Consider the following 19,260-nt stretch of genomic DNA (forward strand, 5'->3'; position numbering starts at 1 on the left):
TTAAATTTTATTTTAAAAATTAAATATAAAAGTAGGTAAGGAACAGATATAATTGATTCATAAATATTACCTTAAAAATTAGATACAATGACAAAAAAAAATTATATAAAAAAACTCATTCTAACAATCTAACCTACTAAAATCTAATCATTTAGCATTGTTTTTTTTTTTATTTTCTAGGCAATTTAGTTAATTTTATTTTTTTTTACAACTTGTCCTGCTTTTTTTTTGTAAAAATAATAATTTGAGATCGGTATATCATTTCATTGAAATCTTAGGTAAAGTAATATTTATTTAGGAGTTAAATTTCTAGTAAAACTACTATAATCCCCAAGTAAACCTACGAAAACAAACTATTAACAAACTTTTAAACAAAATCTCTAATTTACATTATTAATAATGTATAAAAAATAAATTTTCTAAACAAATTATTTTCACAAATCTTGTTTAAGGAGTTATTATATATAATACTATTTAATTTTTAATAAAAAAATATTTTAAATTAATTCTTATTTGATTAAGTCCTTTAAAATTTTATATGGAGTGGAGTTTTGAAAGGACCGTCCAGCATCTTTGATCATAGCATAGAGGATAAACAATATCATATAAATAACAAATAATCTCACAGGAAATAAATGACAAATAATTTTTTTAAAGAAATGAATATTCTCGTGCCTACTGCCTAAAATGACTTACTGAAAATAAGAAATAAAACAAATTATAAATAAAAAATCAATTAAATTAAACCACTGACAAAATTTCCCAATTTGATTTTTAGAAAATAAATTTCTAATTTTAATTATAAACTGATAACAATTAAATAAGAAGATTTTCATGCAGTGGCATATATAATAGCTACTAAAACTAAAACTTGTTTTACTTGAGTGGACAAATAGGAACGAGGACAGCAATCACAAAATTATCTCGACAATAAATCATACGGGAAAACTGAAAACAAGAAAACACTTCGTCAAACTATGTTTTTCTTTCTTAGTAATATATAATACAACACACACGAACCAAGGGAAATAATAATTCAAGTCAAATTTGTACGTTAAAACAAACTCCCCTTACCCTGCAACCCCAAACTACGATCACCATGTCGTGAGGCTTTCAGCCTCAGTGAATCACAGCCGAATCACTCAACAGCAATCAACCACAGCAAAACCATTTGCGCTGCATGAAATTAAGATAGTGGTTATTGAAGCAATGAAGGGAGGGCAGTCTACCACAATCTAGTTTGGTTGAAGTTTAATGGGATCATAAGAGAAATAGGGGAAAGATCATACAGTTTTGGAAGGATGGTGATCGCCAATATCCGGCTGTAAACCTTCATTTCTTGATGGTGTTGCTGCTGCACCTGAATTACCGCCTGTCTTCTTTTCGTCTCGAGCTTTGTTAAATATGACAGTGAAACCTTCAGCAGATGCAGGATTATTCACATCCCACTCCCCGAATTTAGGAAGTGGTTGGCCCTGATCCTGATGGAGTAAAGAGAAACAATACCAAGGATGAGGCAAGTACCATATTAATTAAAAAAAAAAATCAACAAAAAAAAAGGATGAGAGACAAATCAAGACAACAACCAAAGAATTTGACCACCATCAAAGAATTTTCGCAGAACAACACTAAACAAATGCACAGGAATTAGCAGTGAAGAAAAATTTACTCACAATTTAACTATACATGTGTATAATATAAAAGCAATTAATTTAAGCTAAAATACTTGAGGATTTATCCCAGTTGAAGAAACTTATTAAGAGCCACTAAATCTATTAGTAATGTTTCTTCAAGATTTTCATGGGCGCCTAAATGTTAATTAAATTTTTTGCATTTCATACTTGTACAAGACAATAAAGGACAGAAGCTATTTTCGCGACTCAAACCCGTGACCACAAGATCACACCGCGGCAACTTTATTGTTGCGCCAAAACTCCCCTTCATTCATACAGGACAATATTCATCAAAAAATGTAATTTTTTTCCCTACAAATCAAAGTCTATACAAGTACATACTATGGGAAGCAGCATAACCAATTCTGATTTTTCCAACACCAGGTAGAGGTTAGTATCTGAATGTAGTTGTTATTAACATTGGTCAGGCTAACTTTTCAGTTTTCTAAAACAAAAACATTGACATTGATGAAAGTGCAGCATGTATTTATCATATAACTTACCTTTAAGAATGTTCACAAGCCAACCTTTACCATGGTACAGATAAATCCAGGTACCAGGGAGCATAGTTCTAGCAAAGATTGAGATATCATGCAGAGTCAATATCAGGTAACTTTGTTCTTGGTGCAAATATGAGAACTATTTTTTTTTTATGCAGACATGTTTTATATAAAGCTATTTGAAGATGGACAAAAGATTACGTAGCAGATAAATACCAAGAACAATGACACTAAGCTAACTAATACGAGTACAGGAAAAAGGGAGATGATCCTCCCTATATAAATTCAAATGCAAAATTTACTCCATGTCAATGACTCATCCCACATCTGTATCTACACTTAGAAATATCAACAAGCTATAGCCCACATCATGAATTGAGCAATAATTCGTTTGCAAGTAGCTCAGATCATCCACAATATCATACTGGAGCAACATAGAGGTTAAATTGCAATAGCTTAATGAGTATATCTGAGTCACGGAGATAATCCAGCACAGTGAGAAACAAAACAAGTAAAGAAATGGGAGCACCCTAAAAGTGTTTGGCAGATCTGTTGTGCCGGTTATAGCATCTACACAAATCAGATAACTAATTTTGTAGCTACAAATGTACAAAGAAGAAGAAAAAACATCAAATCCAAATGGCATTTATCAGACTCAAAGTATTCCAGTGTCGATAAAGAGGGAGAGGGCTGACGAACGTTTTGAAGTCTCTCTATGGTACCTCATTACTAGTTCAAGAACCCAGGATATTGTCATCGATCACTCCAATAAAAGACTAGGAATACAGTGAAAAAGATTTAATTACCCTAGAACCCAGGATCCTTCATGCTTAAGCAATCAGCAAATTCCAATTTAAGGAAATTATCAACTTAACAAGAAAAATACTAGAAGTAGATATTCATAATAAATCACCTATATAATCGATTTTCATATACATCCAAGAAAAACAAAGTTCCCAAATCAATCAAATGGAAACACATCTTCAGTCCCTAGTAAACATTTTTCGCAAACACCAAATGAATTGATAGCTAAGAATCTCTAATGATCTTCTCACTTGACGATCCGACAGTCAAACTCCAATCCATAAAGAAAAACAAGACCACGATCTCGGTAATCGCCGATCCCAAGAAAGAAGAAATTTCAAGGATTACTCGCTAAAAAAAGATTCTTTCAGTTAAAAAACAAAACAAAACCGCTGGCAAAGACGCATAAAATCTGGAAGCAAAGGAGATTGCATACAGTATCCATGATCAAAGAGAAAGGATGCCGCGAAGTATAGGAGAGCAAAGAGGGGAACCGAGAGGAACACGAAGCGACTCCTTCCCCCTTCTCTCTTTGTACGCCTCGAGACCAATCATACGTGTGATAACTGATATAAACACCAATATCATTGACCTATCTCAAATGAAGGTCCCACCGTCGCATCCGTACTCTACTCTAAGCAATTACTACGAGGGTAAACTCTTTGGGCTAGAATACAGGTGGGAGAAAAGTGCGAAGACGTCTTCAGTTGTTTTCCACCGTGGAGAGAGGCCCCGGCGCGGCTGTCGGCGGTTTATATACTGCAGCTTTCTCGCCGTTGGATCGGGAGTTCTATGCTTTAAGATTCCTACCCCCAATGAAAATCAAAACGGACTTTATCTCGACGGAGGCATGCAGCGCTTACGAGGGTCCCACTCTGTGTTCACATTGTATGGTCGACCGGTGAAGTCATGGGTAGGTGTGTTCCGGTCGAATTATTTTAGGACACCGCGCCACCCCGGCCTGTTACAGCGACTCAGCCTGTGGTAACCCTAATTTTGGTGTGGGCATGAAACGTGCAGTCAATTATCCCTTTGCACGTTTCGTTTGTATTGAAGGGGTGTATTTGAGATTTTAGAAAATATTTGGACATTTTGCAAAAGCACATTAAGGAGCCTATTTACTATTTCAGAAAAGATCTGGATTTTTGCAAAATTGCATTTGAGGGGCGTATTTGTTATTTTAAAAATATCTGGATATACATTGATATATGGAGACCTCAAAAACAACACAATCCTTCTATTGATACAGAGATCTCAGATCTGTGCATCTCTTGGCTAGTTTAAGATCCTCTTCATCTTCATGTCAGATCTCCGGTTTCCCCCACTGTACGTGCTGTTGTCTCCACAAGATCTGTGCATCTCAATCATATGTTTTTCACCACAAATCTTCATGAGGATGCTGGTAAAACATCCTTCCTACTGGTTTTGGTCTCCTTACTTCTTATATCTTCAAATGAATTTTTTTAATATGTTTACATAGCATTTGAGGTTGAATTGAGCTGGCTATTGGATCTTGACACATTAGATATTTTAAACAAAATGATCTTTGATTTCTAATCTACAATTGAATTTTTTTTCAGACATAAGACTTCAAGCCAAAAGCAAAAGAAAAGTTGTCTAATCTTTATGCTCTCATTTTCTTGATCCTTCTTCTCTCTTCTCCATCAATCAGGATGGTGCTGACGTGAGAGATCTTGTGCCCATCAGCTCCACTCCAGCTGCACCTCTGCTTCAGTTCCCTGTGGCAGGCGTTGATATGAATCTCCTTCAGCCCCCCAGGAAGACCATTTTGTGGCAATGATTTAACTTCAGGGCATTTCTTTATGTGGAGTGTTTCCAAAGATGTGATGGATTTCAGCACTGCTGGTAAACATGTCATGTTATTGCATTCTGAGAAGCTTAAATGTCTTAGATAAGAAAGTTGTTGAAGCCATTCTTCTTGCTCTGCAGTAAAAGTCACCAAGAAGGACGAGCTCATTTCCAACCAGTGAATGAAGCCAAGACTGGCTTCTGGAATGCACTGTGCTACCCTCCATATCCGATCAGTAGTGAGCACGAGCCTTGAATCCTGCCTCTTGCATAATTTATTCTTGTCATTTGCGATTGGCGTAATCTTATCTGACAACAACAAGGCTATTTCTTTTGGTAAGGTGGGAGTGGGAATTGGTCCTCTGAGTTTGGGACAGTTTCTGATATGTAGTTTAGTTAGGCGAGGGAACAGATTGCAAGATGGCTCAATTGATGAATATGACCACTCCTTCAACTCGGGCATGTCTTCAATCTTAAGTTCTTCCAGTGATTCAAATGCCGTGCCATTGTCTCCATAGAATTGTGCACCAAGCTCTTCTAGTTCTGCCATGCTTCTCATGTGCAGAAACCGCAGAAAGGGCAGCTGCCCAAGTGAAGGTAGCAGTTTCCATCGATTACAGTGGGACAGCTCGATATACTCAAGATTTGATGTCTGCATCCAGCTCGGAGACCTGATGCCCATGTAGCGTCTAATCTTTAACTCAATGAGATTTTGATGAGGTTGGAGTCCCTCCAGGACTTCTTCATATTCCCAAGTGCTTGGGCAGCCTTGCCTGTGATAGTTCCAGTAGAGTGACAACTTCCTGAGGTGCTCTTTGTTACATAACCTGGCTTCCTGAGCATGCTTCTTGCTTCTAACATTGTCAAGGTTCTTGATGCAAATCTCTCCATGGAGCTGCCTCAGGTTACCCAATTCCTTGATCTGGAATCCACTCGACTTCCTTGCATGGAACTGCTCTAGGTCTTGTAGAAGAGTCAGTGAACCGATACCAGGTATGGCATACAATGATTCAGGACTAATTCGAAGATACCTCAGGTTAATCAGATCCCCTATGGCTGCTGGATGTGCTTTTGGTGACCAACCATAGGAATTCACACTGCTAAGCATCTTGATCTTAATCTTCAGGCCTTGCAAATGGTAAAGCTTGTACAAAAAATTTGGAAATTCAACAGCATGGCTGCTTTGAATCTCCAGGTACCTGAGGTGCACTAGGTTACCAATTGCTTCTGGCAACTGGGTCACTGGAAGATCATGGAGAACGACGATACGAAGACCTTTAAGCTGCTTTAAAACTTCCTCAAAGAGTTCAACAAATGCCGGCCGCGCCAAAGGTTTCTCTCCAAAGACAACAAGGCTTCTTAGATTCTTCATTTCATGTGCAAACTCATAGACCTTCTTCAGGTGAGTTGCATTACTAGACAGGTGGTTGACACTCCTTGGAATTTCTGAAGTTTCATTTTCGAGTTTGAAATGATCCTTGGTTGAGACAGATTCACCAACATCATGAAGCAAGTCATGAATTGCAAATCTGTTGCTCCTTCCCGCCGCATTTTGGAAAAAGAATCTGCTGGACAAATCATCTATATACTCCCCGGCTATGTCCTCCAGTCTTCTCTGACCATCTGGTTGAACAAAACCAAGGGCCATCCACATCTGGACTAAACTATCCTTTTCGAAGCAGTGGTTTTTGGGGAAGATTGAGCAGTATGCAAAGCACTGCTTCAAGTGTTTAGGGAGTTGCTCATAGCTCAATCTCAGAGCTGGCACAATGTCATATTCATTCTGATGTAATTGCCATAGTTTGCTTGCTAGAATTCTTCTCCAATGATCTTCTTCCAAGTTGGACTTCAAGGCACCTCCTACAGTCTTCGCAGCCAGTGGTGAACCACCCATCTTCCTTGCGATCTGTTGCCCAAGCTGCAATAATTTGGGGTAGTGTCCAGGATTATGACAACCAAATGCACAGTTCATAAAAAAGGGCAAGAAATCTTTATTGCCTAGACCCTCTAATTTCATACTTTCCTTTGCCTCCATCATATCTGAAATCCTCTGGTTGCGGGTGGTTATCAGAACTATGCTTCCCTGTTTGGCAGATTGGAATGACCTACTTAACATTTCCCATTTGCCACTTGCTTCATTCCAGACATCATCAAGTACGATGAGAAACCTCTTTCCCCGCAGATGCTTCATGAGAGATAATTGAATTTTTTCCAAACTGCGCAAGTTGTGAAAATTTTCCTGTCTCCTTGATGAAGCTTCTGCTAGAATCTCAATTGACATGCTTTTGAGATCAAATCGGTGTGCACACGCCCACACCTTTGTTGTGAAACGAGCCATTACTGCAGGGTCATTAAAAGCAGCCTGTGCAAGACTGGTCTTCCCAACACCTCCCACGCCAACTATAGAGATCACAGAAAAGTTTCTACTACTTGAAGAAGTTGCATCAAAGGGCTGAAGGAGAAGCTTCACTAAGCTTTCTTTCTCGTTGTCTCGGCCGAACAATTTCGTCCCAGAGATTGAAGTTGTAATCCGCCACTCAAGCGAGTCATCTGACCTCGGAGCTAAATCTGATTGCACTAGCTTGGTCAAATTGGACATTTCAGAATGAACGTTGTCCAACATTCTTGTAGCCTCTAACAAGTCATTGAGGTCTTGATCGGAGAAGCACAAGCGGTTAATCACTACTTGGGCATGCTTTGCAGCATGATTAAGAAGCCGCCACTGGAAGAAGCCATGCGCCGCCTGTGATTTGTTGCGGTTCCTGACTTTCTCCTCCATCTTTCTGTAATCGAACTTGTCAAAGATGTCATCGAGCACATAAAACTCGTTCTTCAATCTCAGGATGTAATCTGCAAATATCAGATTACTGGTCTGGCTCGCTTCTGCTGCATGTATCAAATCTTTAATCATCTTCGCCTTGCTCCCCAGTTGCTTAATCTTCTCCTCGGTGTCGTAGCTTTGGTGTTCGTATTGGTTGCCGGCATAGCTGCAGATTTTATCAGTCAGCCTACCGATGAAGGATGATGCCAGCCACTCCGCCATGTTGCTGGAACAAGGCACTGTTCTTCAGGCTGCTGAAAATCAAAAACAAAACGAAAAAAGGAGGGAAAATAGAGAGGATACTGGCGATCTGCAAACCTTTTTGAATCTAGTAGATTTTGCGATCTGTTCTTAGTAGGACGATCAGAACCACTCCAACATCTTCCTCGAACAGGACGCTGGTCATCAGCAAAAGCTAATAGTGCCTGTTTAGTTCAGTTCATTATACCTTTCTTTTTGCTGCAAATAAATTTTAAGCAATTTACTAACCTCAATTCTTCACAGGTGGCTGACGCGGCATCCAACCAACTCTTCAATAGAATAATGAAGCAAAACAAGAGAAGGAACTCGGCGAGTCGTAATCGTTTGCACGGCCTTCGTCATCCATGATGGTGCGTCAGAAAACCAGAGGAACGTTTACTGAGCGAGAGAATAGGAAAAGCAAGCTGTGGCTGCTGTATAATAATTAACTCTCAAATTGATTGAATAGAATTGACTATGTTTTTTCATAGTTATCCTGTCTTAAAGCGCTTTAAAGCTAGAAAGTTAACGATTTCGTTGATTAGATATGGATTTAGTTTCACTCTGTAAAATAAATGATATTAGTGCCAGGTTAGAAAAGAGATCTTCAATATTGACCCTCCGATATTTAAATCAATCATCATGGAGAAAAATAGAGTAACAATAGTAATAGTAAAATTTAAGAATCACGTATATCTCCGCTGATAATGGATCCTCTTTTATATAGAGTTCTGATGGATGCTTCTCGAGACATGGATACGTTCTCCCATGTATCCCATGAAATAGCCTCGTCAGGAAAGTACCTTTGACATCATACCTTAACAGGGCATGCATATTCTTGACGCGATAGTAGAAACTTCTGCCGTACGATCCACCTGTCGACTATGTCTCGTGTCAGCAACACTATCTCGTAAAAAGATATCGAGAGATACTACAGTGGTCCTGTAATTTGGCTGAGCGGGGTAGCTGTTCGGTCGGGATTCCACTCCGTTCATAACCAGGTCTCGCTGCTTGGCTGAGTTGGGCATCGGCTCGGCCGGGACTCATCCGCTCTATCGCCCTCCGTGGTTCTTCTATGCGATGACCGTGTAGTAGCATATCTTCCCCCATTCAGACCAGCTATGCAGTCTACCTCGGCGTCCTACTGCTCCGTATTGAACGTCGACTGTCTTGCGTATCGTCCCGAGCCGAAATGGGAGTCGGCTTGGCCCCATCTCCTGCTGATCAGGGCATTACCGTCTGACCGACCATTGCAATTATCTTCTGATCGATCCTTTGACACCCGAACGTTAATCACTTTGACTTTGACCTCCACCTTGGTAGTTGATCTCGTGTCAGGTAGACCTCCTTCCATCGCCGCATTACATACAATCTTCACTCTTGTTATTTTTTTTTATTAATTTTGGGATAATCAATTTAATTATATGAAAATTTTTCATCAATTAATAGGATAAATCGGAAAATGGATGACCATCAATTTAATATTCACAAGTCAATCATTCATAGTCCCCTCGGATGGGTCTAGTAGCTAGCACATGAGGTGTTGCCACAATGATGTCTGGGGTTCGAATCTCGATAAAAGCCGAGATAAATACCTCTCTTATGTGCTATTCACTATTCCAAATGCTAAAAACCGTCAATGATTTACCTCCTCCGTGTTGATCTTGGGACGAATTGACGAGGACACTGGGGTCAAACGTATTCATCTTTTTTTTTTCCTCCTGCCACAATAAGTCAATCATTCACATCGAGGCTTGATGAAAATGTAGATGATAAAGATTTTATAATAATTAATTCTTAAATTAATTTTGATAGAGTTAGACTATTTTTTTCATGCAACCTCGATTCTTCACATATGATGAACACATTGGTTGCTTTTTTCATAACTTCATATTTGATTATAATGTACTTAACCATAATAAAAGGAAAGCTTCAAGAAGTTGAAGACACCGAGATTGGATGGTGGAGGTTTTATAATAATTAATTCTCAAATTATTTGGATAGAATTGGACTATTTTTTTTCATACAACCTCGATTCTTGGCATTTGAATAGATTGGTTGTTTTCCTCATAACTTTATACTTAGTTATGATATACTTAACCATAGTAAAAGGAAAGTTCCGGGAAGATGGCTAAGATACGTAGATGATAAGGACTTTATATTAATCAACTCCCAAATTGATTTTGATAGTGTTGGACCTTTTTTTTTCACACAATCTCAATTCTTGGAAGACGTTGGTTGTTTTCCTCATAACTTTATACTTGGTTATGATATACTTAACCATAGTAAAAGGAAAGTTCCAAGAAGATGAAGATGACTTAGATTCGTGGATGATAAAGACTTTATAATAATTAACTCTCAAATTGATTTTGATAGTGTTGGACTATTTTTTTTTCATACAATCTCGATTCTTGGCATTTGATGAACACATTGGTTGTTTTCCTCATAATTTCATACTTGATTATGATGTGCTTGAGTATAGTAAAAGGAAAGTTCTAGGAAAGTGAAGATGACTAAGATATGCTCCACTGATATTTTAAATTGTTCTGTAGTATTCCTATCTATGTCAATGTGAAGAATAATTGGCTCAGTTACTTTTCACGTGAGAATCTTTTAACATGGTCAGAGTAACTATAAAACATTATATAAATCAATGAAACCTTGATGGTCAGCAAACCAAAACTCTAGTTGTTGAACATAAAAAAATAATTTTTTTTAATGCCTCTGGTTCCTGACACCTTGTGGTTTAGGCAAATCCTTATATTCTTCCTTCCGAACTTTCTTACTTCCATCGAGTTACTTATTTGCTACTATCTAGTTCCTCTCTGATAATAAAAAAATTGTTTAATTTGAGCACCTTCATTTTTTGTCTTAGTCACTCCCATCTTTATCTTTTGATGTTTTCCATAAATCTTTGGCAAATGACAAACCCTGAATTGCTTCACTCTTTAAAAGTATGAATTTTGAAATTGGGGTCTTTGATTTAATAATGACGAAGATTGTTTTCAAATATAGAATGTTAAATGATGTGTTGTTTTAGATATGATAAAAGATGATTAATCCCCTATTAGTATAAATGGTCAAGACATGCTCAGACATATGAGTTTCAACCCTAAAACCTTATATGAAAATGTTCCATATCTCAACCACCACACCGCTTAAGCGGACTTATTTTAGATAATAATCTCATATTATACTTGTTGTCAGATGGGATGATGAGAAGTGGGAAAAGGTGGAACCGCCACCCTAGGGGCCCCCTGGCCTCGACCCTACAAGATTCCAGAGGGAGTAAATCACGGTTAGCGGCCCCCTGGCCTCGACCCTACAAGATTCCAGAGGGAGTAAATCACGGTTAATGCTGGGCAGGATAGGTGACTGGGGGTCAAAGGAATTTTTAGCGCAGCAGACCAGAGTTTTATCCCTGAGTACAACTGACGACCTTCGACCCCACGACTTCAGTGACAAGCTGCAGACACCTAACCAGCTGATCCAGTGGGATGATGAGAAGTGATGCAACAATGGGAGATCTAATGGGATGATGAGAAGTGATGCAACAATGGGAGAATGATTAGGATAGTTTCTTTATACATTGTTGCTTTGTTAAAAGAAGAACTAGTGACTTAACAGTTGCAACTCGTAGAATCTAGCCTTTTGGTAATCTTGAATTTTGAACGTTTCACCCATAAACCCCTCAATTGCTTAATCCACATAGCTTTGTAACACATGGAACTTTCTATCATTCAATAAATAAGCATCAGCAAGTGAGGGAGGTCATGTCATCCCATCTACGGTGCAAATACAGACAGAAATCAGAAACTTTATTCTTCGCCGATTCATATATAGTACAAATAGATAAGGCATTCACCATAAACCTGCATACCCATAAAGTGTCCAGAAACTTAAACTGATGGTGAAATCATCTACATTATGTGGCATAGGTAGAATTGAATTTTTGATCAGTCATTTGCTAAGGCAACAGGTGGGCATTTATCAGCATCCTACAGAAGTACGTTCAGTAACTTAAACTGATGATGAAACCATCTACAATCCTTCACATACGTAGAATTGAATGTTTGATCAGTCAATCGCTCAGGCAACAGGTGAGCATTTATCAGCATCCTGCGAGGTATCAACATCGGCAGGGGGCATGAATTGCCACATCGGGTAGCCAGGATAACCCATGATTGGCATCATTAGCTTGTGTCCGGTTTGTTGACCAGGGACTGGGAAGGGAGTTGGTATAACAGGCGGGTGAGCAACATAACTTGATCTTGCGTTCAGAAGCTTTATTTGGTTCTCAAGGCTTTCCTTTTCTGCCTTCAGCCTCTGCTTCTCTTCACGGAGTTCATTCTTCTCATCCTGAGAACACCATAACCCATTATTAACTAATGGATCATTTATAGGACAGAATAACTTGTAACAAAAACATTTTTGGCTGTAAAAAAAACTAGGATTTTTTTAGCAATCCAGTAATTTGCAAATCAGGTCTCTGCCAAGCATCTAAAAAACAATTTTTTCTGATAAAAAAATATCAGTACCAATCTTTCCTCTAAAAAAATCAAAGAGAAACTGGAAACTTCTTGGCAAAATTAATGTCCCTGTCCCAGCTAGCAACTAAAACTTTACCAATTATAGTTGCACTGGATTCTACATGCGTAAAACCACTGCTGTATCCAGATCATTTAAAGCACTTTTAACAATTAATGTAGGGTTTCTTTCATTTTCCTTTTTTGGTAATCTAGAACTCAGCTCTTCAAACCGACTAATCCCTGAGGTAACCTGCCAAACCCACGAAAATTTTCCGGAAGCGCAAGTTGCGGATGGCCTAACAGACCAACATCCCAGGGTTTTTTTTTTCACTCTTAGCATCAACGTTAATTGATTCGAACAAGGCAATTTATCATCAGTTTTGAACATGTTAATACAATTTAACATACTTTATTTTATTAGATCATCTATCAAAGAGACATCTATCTGGTCCACAATAGAATTTATTATTCTCTAGCAGCATACATCCTACACAATTGTTTTGTATCTATGGTTCCCAAATTGCCCAACCATCAACCTCAGATCTCTGATTGTACCAGTCTTTCAATTTCCTCTTCTTTTTAGGGCAAGGGCTAATATATGATTAAAAATACAAGATCCTCATTAAAGTAATAAAACTAGATAGTATATATAGCCACAATCTTTGACCGACGGTAGAATGAGATTTATATTTTGTGGAAGAAACAAAAAAGACATTAGAAAGACTTAAATGAATTGATGATGCCAAAATGGTATCTAGGTGTTGGTTGGGGGAAGGAATAATAAATCTCAGAATTATTTACTGCCAAACCTATAACCAGTAATTTCCTTGTTTAGCAATGATTAATACACAATAGTATTAGACTAGCCCGAACTATGAATTGATATAAAACAGCAGCATTTTGAGTTTTTCATATGGACTAGCCAGTAACTGAATTCTAATAGGGATTACAAATGGAAGACAGTTTCAAAGAGTAAAAGATTGGTCTTCCAAGACAGGAATATATTTGTCTATAACCAACCACATGAGAATCAAACAAACAAAATCTATAGGCAAACTCAATGAACGCAAGGTAAGAAACTGCCTCGAATGCATAAATGGTTATTCCAACATTTTCATCATCTTAGATAAAATCAAATTCACCACACAGATATTGCTAACTGCAACACAACATGGACTACTGGAGCCATAGGAGTCCACAGGGGCACACCATCTTAGTACTCCACTGAACCCTATGACAGCTCAAATCTCACCCCTCCTCTGAACTCTATGGCAGCAATAACAATATTGAGTTTCATGTTTTCTTATGTTTCCTAAAAAATTTTAGGCCTCCCTCTGGAACTGGTAACAGGTCAAGTTGAGTTTTTAAAGCATCTTATCCGACTCAATTATTCAGATCATGAAAAATAAGACTAAATTCCTAATATACGGAAGAATCATACCAGAAAAATCAGTCCATTTTCATATGATTAGATTTCAGGTATTTCAAATGTATAAGTTTGTTAAACATTCTGTATATTGGATGTTTATATTGGGAATACAATCAAAGTTTCATATTAAAAATACTCTTTGAAGATCGTGGGTTTATAAGATGAAATATATCTCCATTGGTATGAGACCTTTTGGGTGAATCCAAAAAAAAATCCATGAGGGCTCAAGTGATGCTTCTAGGCCCGTTGCCATGCTCGGACGATGTGTCCAGGCTTGTGCGATGTGTCCTGACTTGTTGTTGTTGCCGGGACCAAGCGACGCATCGGGACACCTTGTAGTGGCGAAACGGCGACAGCTTCGATTCGAGGCGCGGCAATGGCAATAGGAGGTGAATTATCGCTTAAAGCACTGCCTCAGGCAAAGGCGGTGCGGTTGATGCCCGTCTCTTGCCTAAGCGGTCTCCTCGGCCTCCATTTAGAACACTGGTTTATCTCAAAGAGTATGATTTTGACATTGGGTTGAAAAGCGAAGTCCAAGGTCAAGAGTGACCGAATGTTTGGTGGAAATCCCAGGGAGTGAACCTTAGGTGGTGAAAAAGTCTTAGAGGACAGAGTAACCTCGATTGATTGGGTGCTTGAGGGGAGGCCCAGAGTAGATCAATAGTGATCGGATACTTGAGGGGAGGCCCGGAGCAAGATGCTTGAGGAGAGACCTGGACCATGAGAATAATGTTGGTCCTTCGTTTGAGGGGAGGATTGTTAGGAATACAATCAAAGTCTCGCATGGAAAAGATCATGGTTTATAAAATGAAAGATATCTCTATTGGTATGAGAACTTTTGAGTAGAGCCCAAAAACAAATCCATGATAGCTTAGGCCCAAAATGGACAATATCATGCCATTGTGATCCTAACATTTTATTCTCTTACTTTCAACTCTAACAAAGTAACTAGTTAAACATCTTCCTCTAGCTTATTGGAAGTTTATTTATTTCAAACTCAATGTGGCAACTAAATATGAGGGTTGCGGTCATTTCAACTTCCAACGCCAAATAAAGGTTGCGCTCATTGCGACTCAACCCACACCTTATAACACATGCTGACAATAATTGGTTATCCTTGAATGTGTACGAACCATCTAAATTTACTTACTACTCAAATATCATTTCTTCGAGTATACAATTGATTGTTACTGAATATTAACATTTCTTATTTTATCTTTCTAATAATCCCACATGTTCCATTTTCATATCTCTACATTATTTTTGTTGTTGTTGTTTCCTAATTGTTCAATATTCTAATCCATGAAGTATAGTTTCTTGCACCATGATCTCATGAGAATTTCTCTTACTACCTATTGTTTGAACCCCAGGGTTGTTTTGATGTGATCAACAAGCTAAGTTAGGTCCTGTGGTATTTTAACCTTGTGTCTAAGTGTGCAGGAGCTTAGGAGCTCAGGAGCTCAGGGAGTCGAGCAAAAGACGCAGCTAGCGAGAAGGACGGCACGGGAGAGAGTCAACGGGCTCGGTGCGTCCGAGGGAAAAGGTGCTGAGGAAGAGTACGCGGGCGGACAAGAAGGAGGCGCGCGACGTTTCCGAGGGTCAAGAAGCCGGAGCGGAAGGTTGCTCGAGAAGGCCGAAATTGGGTTCGGGTGAGCCTTATTTCGGTTGGCTGAAATCACTTAAGCGAGCGGAGCCGGAACGGAAGACCCGGACTGAGGCAAGCAGCACCGGAGCAGAGGGCCCGGACCAAAAGTCAACTTTGTTGACTATAATGGTTCGGGCGCCCGGAGCCATTTCGAGCGCTCGGAATTGAGTTTTGACCGGATCGCAGTCAAACGCGATCCATTGCGAAGGGGGTAAAATTTTATCCCCTCTCAAGCGCCTGGAACCCTTCCAGGCGTCCCGACCAAGGCTATAAATACAGCCTTGGTCCAGATGCTTTTTAATCAATTCAAGAATTGTGTACTCAACACTTGTGCGCTTACTTTTAGTAGTTTAGCTTCTATTTGTTTGTACGTCATTGCTGTAAGAGGCTTCTCTATCTGAAGGAGATTCTAATGCGACTCATTCCTTGGATTAACAACTTCTCCGATTATAACCAAGTAAAAATCTCTTTGCCTCTTCTTTCAGTTTTATTTGTTTATTTTATTTATGTAAGTGTTATTTTGAAAGTTCGAGAAGGGTAGTTTTCTTTTTGTGTAGGCTATTCAACCCCCCTTCTAACCGGTCAACGCGGTCCATCACCTATGTGGGCACAGCGATCACAAGATTCTAGAAATTCTTCCTCATTTCAACTGGCCACTATATATTTATTCATCTGATCAATATCTACTCTATTTGAATGATGTTTTCTTTCCATCCAAACTTCTAGGGCAAGCTATGTAGCTTCCACTAGCCAAGTGGCAAATATGTTTGAATGAGTTTTTTTATCCAATTGGTTTTGTCTATTAGAAACGGTTAAAATAAAAGGTAGCCGTGCATGTGTGTGTGTGCGCGCGCGCGCGCGTTAGGAATCAAGCAAATTTAATCACAAAAAATTTTCTCACATGCTTAATTCTCTCTTATTCTATATTCCCTTTTCCAAGAGGATCACTGCTGGCTTCTCAAAGAATGTTGGTTATCCTTGCCCCTGGATCTGATCTCTAACCTTCCTAACAAACACCTCAATATTATTCCTTTCGCATGCAATTAATTATTCTAATAGTTCAACTTTTCCTCAAATTAGATCAACCAGGGAGAAAATATTTTTTTAATGCACATAAAAGACACATGCTAGGAGGGGAGCCTTGGCGCAATGGTAAGGTAAAGTTGTTGCCCTGTGACCAAAAGGTCACGGGTTCGAATCCTAGAAACAGCTTCTTGCAAAAAAAAGGGTAAGACTGCGTACAATGGATCCTTCTCCGAGACCCCGCATGACGGGAGCTTCGTGCACCGAGCTGTCTTTTATTTTTTTTTACATAAAAGACACATGCTCACATTGACAACTATTTAGTGCTCAAATCTATGTAGAGTTTCACTTACTCAATGCACATACAACACAGATTGGAAACTTATACTCTTATACTGCTAGGCCAACCTATATGATTGTATTAGAACCACATAATCAACATCATAGAATTCAATCTGAACCACCGGCACAATCAATCTAGAGATGCCAGAATGTGAATACAAAATGATAGTCCAACATACCTTCAGTTCTTTTATCTTCTCTTCAAGAGTTCCATTTGATTCCTTAAGCTTTTGTGCCTCACTGCGGAGCTGAGTCAGCAAGCGAGTAGCGTCATTTAGAATTGCTGCTTTATCAGTTTTTGGCTGCTTTCCAGGTTCAAGAAGAGAGGCCAATTCCAGGAATCTAAAATCAAAACCAAAGTAAAAAACCTCAAGACATTTGATCATTAATGATAAGTGATTACATCATTATTGGTTCACATTATGATAATTAACAAATAGTACCGGTCATTCAACTTGTCCCTCCTCATTTTTTCTCTACAAGCTTTGGTAGCAGGTTTAGCACAGGTTTCTGACCTAGAACTGCAACTCAAAAGCAGTGTAATTATAAAAGGGCCCACAAAACGCATAAATTAGAAAAAAAATCTAATATATAGGTGAAAGTCTGAGGAATTAACCGCTTTCCATTAACTGGTTCTTTGATGCTATCAGAATTTGCAAGTGAGCTGTCAATTTTGAATCAAATGAGTTACACCTTAAGTAAAAACAACGTAATGAATAAAATACCCAAAAACATATGCAATATAAATAATCCAAGGATGATATAACATATCCTAGCAAAGGGAATAGAAAACGAATGAGTTACAACTTAAGCAAAAAAAAGGATGCAAGAAATGAAATGTCTAGGTACATATGTAAACTGTAAATAGTCCAAGTATGATATGGACAAAATTCTAGCATGAGAGTAGAAAATAAATTAAGAATAAAAAAAGAAATGAACAGAAAAGATTGTGGAATAAGTTGATGAAAACTCATAGAACTAAAAAAACATAAAATACAAATGATAGAAAAGAACTAAATTAGCAATTTAGCATGAAGAACTATCAGCAACCGTAAAACCTAACTCCACTAAGTCCACTCAGAAAAATTAGATATTGGCTACATCCTGAAAAACCTATATCCCAAAGACCAGATAAGGGCAAACATCGATGACCAAAAACATTTAACAATTGGAATAGTCTAGATCTTGCAGGCTCTAGTAGCAAACTTTTGATGCACAGAACCATGATAAAGATTCATCTATCTGCTATATGTTTACCTTTTGTATTCTAACTAATATTAAAGATAAAATATCTTATAATACAAGCGGGGTTAGTTCACATAGATCTCATGAAATAAGGCGAATCAACAAAAAAAAAAAAAAAGAAGTAAATATCACCACTACTAGATCAAAGTAGGTGAATCACTACAGAGGAAAAGCCCTACCAAGCAAGCAAGTAAACATACCGTGACTCACTCATCCTCATAACTTAGATAGGCGAAAAGAATTCGCCCACGCTAATCAATTTGACAAGGTCTTTGAAAAACATAAAACTACAGTTCTGACGATAATTATGACGCAGCCAAATCTCACAATCATGCATCAAAGTAACACCAACCTTAGGTTTCAATACCGGAACAGAAAGCAAGCATCAAGCCCTAAGAAAGAGACGTCAAAATCACAAATTTAGAAGACAACGGCCATCCCGACCCATCAAAAAGGGGAAGAGGTTTTCAAAGCGAGTATTCGAATGAAAACCCCAAGATTCGTGGACGAAATCACCTGACGCCAGAGGAAGGATTGAATCCCTGAGCAGTCCAATAAAAGCCATCGTTGTTCCCTGCAAAACCCCCCTCTGGAACGGGGATTTCGTCGATCAGGGACTCCAGTAACCAATTCGGGTTCTCCGACGAGCCCATCGCCGGAAACCTAGGTATCGCCGGCGGCGGTCAAAGGAGGAATCGGGTACCAATTCGATGTTGGGAGGATGGTTGGTTTTCGTCGTTCTTTCCTTTTTTTTATGTCTTTTTCTTTACAGCTGCTGAGCTCGCACTCTCACGGTGGATATACTTGGAAATTGCAGTTACTGATTGTTAATACCTATTTATCTACCTCACCAATTATGATTAGAACTATGGCATACTCCGCGGGTACCAACGGGTGTTCGCAAGGCAAAGGTGTAACTTTTCAGATCAGACCAATATTTTTCACAAAATGTCCCTTATAACATTACAAAATCATCCAAATACCTTAAAATTATCTCTCTCTTCATCTAGTGAAATTATTATGTGATAAATTTTTCGGAAGAAATTTTTTTAAGGATATATGTGCTATGGAAATTGATGTCTTAGCCATTATAATAAAGCTATCATCCTTAATCAATTAGACATTGTCGTGGAGTCGCCATTTAGAACATCAAATTGTGTTCTTAACTCACTGAATCGAACCCGAATCGTTTTTTGTTTT

The 19,260-nt window shown here is 38.5% G+C and overlaps 2 protein-coding genes across 2 annotated transcripts; both read right to left on the reverse strand.

Annotated features, from left to right (window-relative positions):
• Positions 1–966: 966 nt before the first annotated feature.
• LOC122017244 (protein NOI4-like) lies at positions 967–3,556 on the reverse strand. The gene is made up of 3 exons (XM_042574806.1): positions 3,414–3,556; positions 1,290–1,481; positions 967–1,176 (listed from the first exon to the last, which is right to left on the reverse strand). Exons 1-3 carry the CDS (start codon positions 3,420–3,422, stop codon positions 1,153–1,155), a joined length of 225 nt encoding a protein of 74 aa, XP_042430740.1. The 5' UTR covers positions 3,423–3,556; the 3' UTR covers positions 967–1,152.
• An 8,088-nt stretch (positions 3,557–11,644) lies between these two features.
• LOC122015513 (transcription factor ILR3-like) lies at positions 11,645–18,852 on the reverse strand. The gene is made up of 5 exons (XM_042572452.1): positions 18,577–18,852; positions 17,432–17,479; positions 17,259–17,336; positions 16,995–17,157; positions 11,645–12,206 (listed from the first exon to the last, which is right to left on the reverse strand). Exons 1-5 carry the CDS (start codon positions 18,711–18,713, stop codon positions 11,937–11,939), a joined length of 696 nt encoding a protein of 231 aa, XP_042428386.1. The 5' UTR covers positions 18,714–18,852; the 3' UTR covers positions 11,645–11,936.
• Between the last annotated feature and the right edge of the window lie 408 nt (positions 18,853–19,260).

The sequence above is a fragment of the Zingiber officinale genome, chromosome 8B, assembly GCF_018446385.1.
Source record: "Zingiber officinale cultivar Zhangliang chromosome 8B, Zo_v1.1, whole genome shotgun sequence".
NCBI lineage: Eukaryota > Viridiplantae > Streptophyta > Magnoliopsida > Zingiberales > Zingiberaceae > Zingiber > Zingiber officinale.

What these genes read in the sequence shown, in the direction of transcription:
- LOC122017244 (XM_042574806.1), bottom strand. An exon ending in ATCACCATCCTTCCAAAACT is followed by an intron (nt 1,177 to 1,289) that starts GTATGATCTTTC and finishes AATTTCATGCAG; the next exon opens with CGCAAATGGTTTTGCTGTGG.
- LOC122015513 (XM_042572452.1), bottom strand. Translation starts at nt 18,713, where the DNA reads ATGGGCTCGTCGGAGAACCCGAATTGGTTACTGGAGTCCCTGATCGAC. An exon ending in AATCCTTCCTCTGGCGTCAG is followed by an intron (nt 17,480 to 18,576) that starts GTGATTTCGTCC and finishes CAAAATTGACAG; the next exon opens with CTCACTTGCAAATTCTGATA. An exon ending in AGAAGATAAAAGAACTGAAG is followed by an intron (nt 12,207 to 16,994) that starts GTATGTTGGACT and finishes TGGTGTTCTCAG; the next exon opens with GATGAGAAGAATGAACTCCG.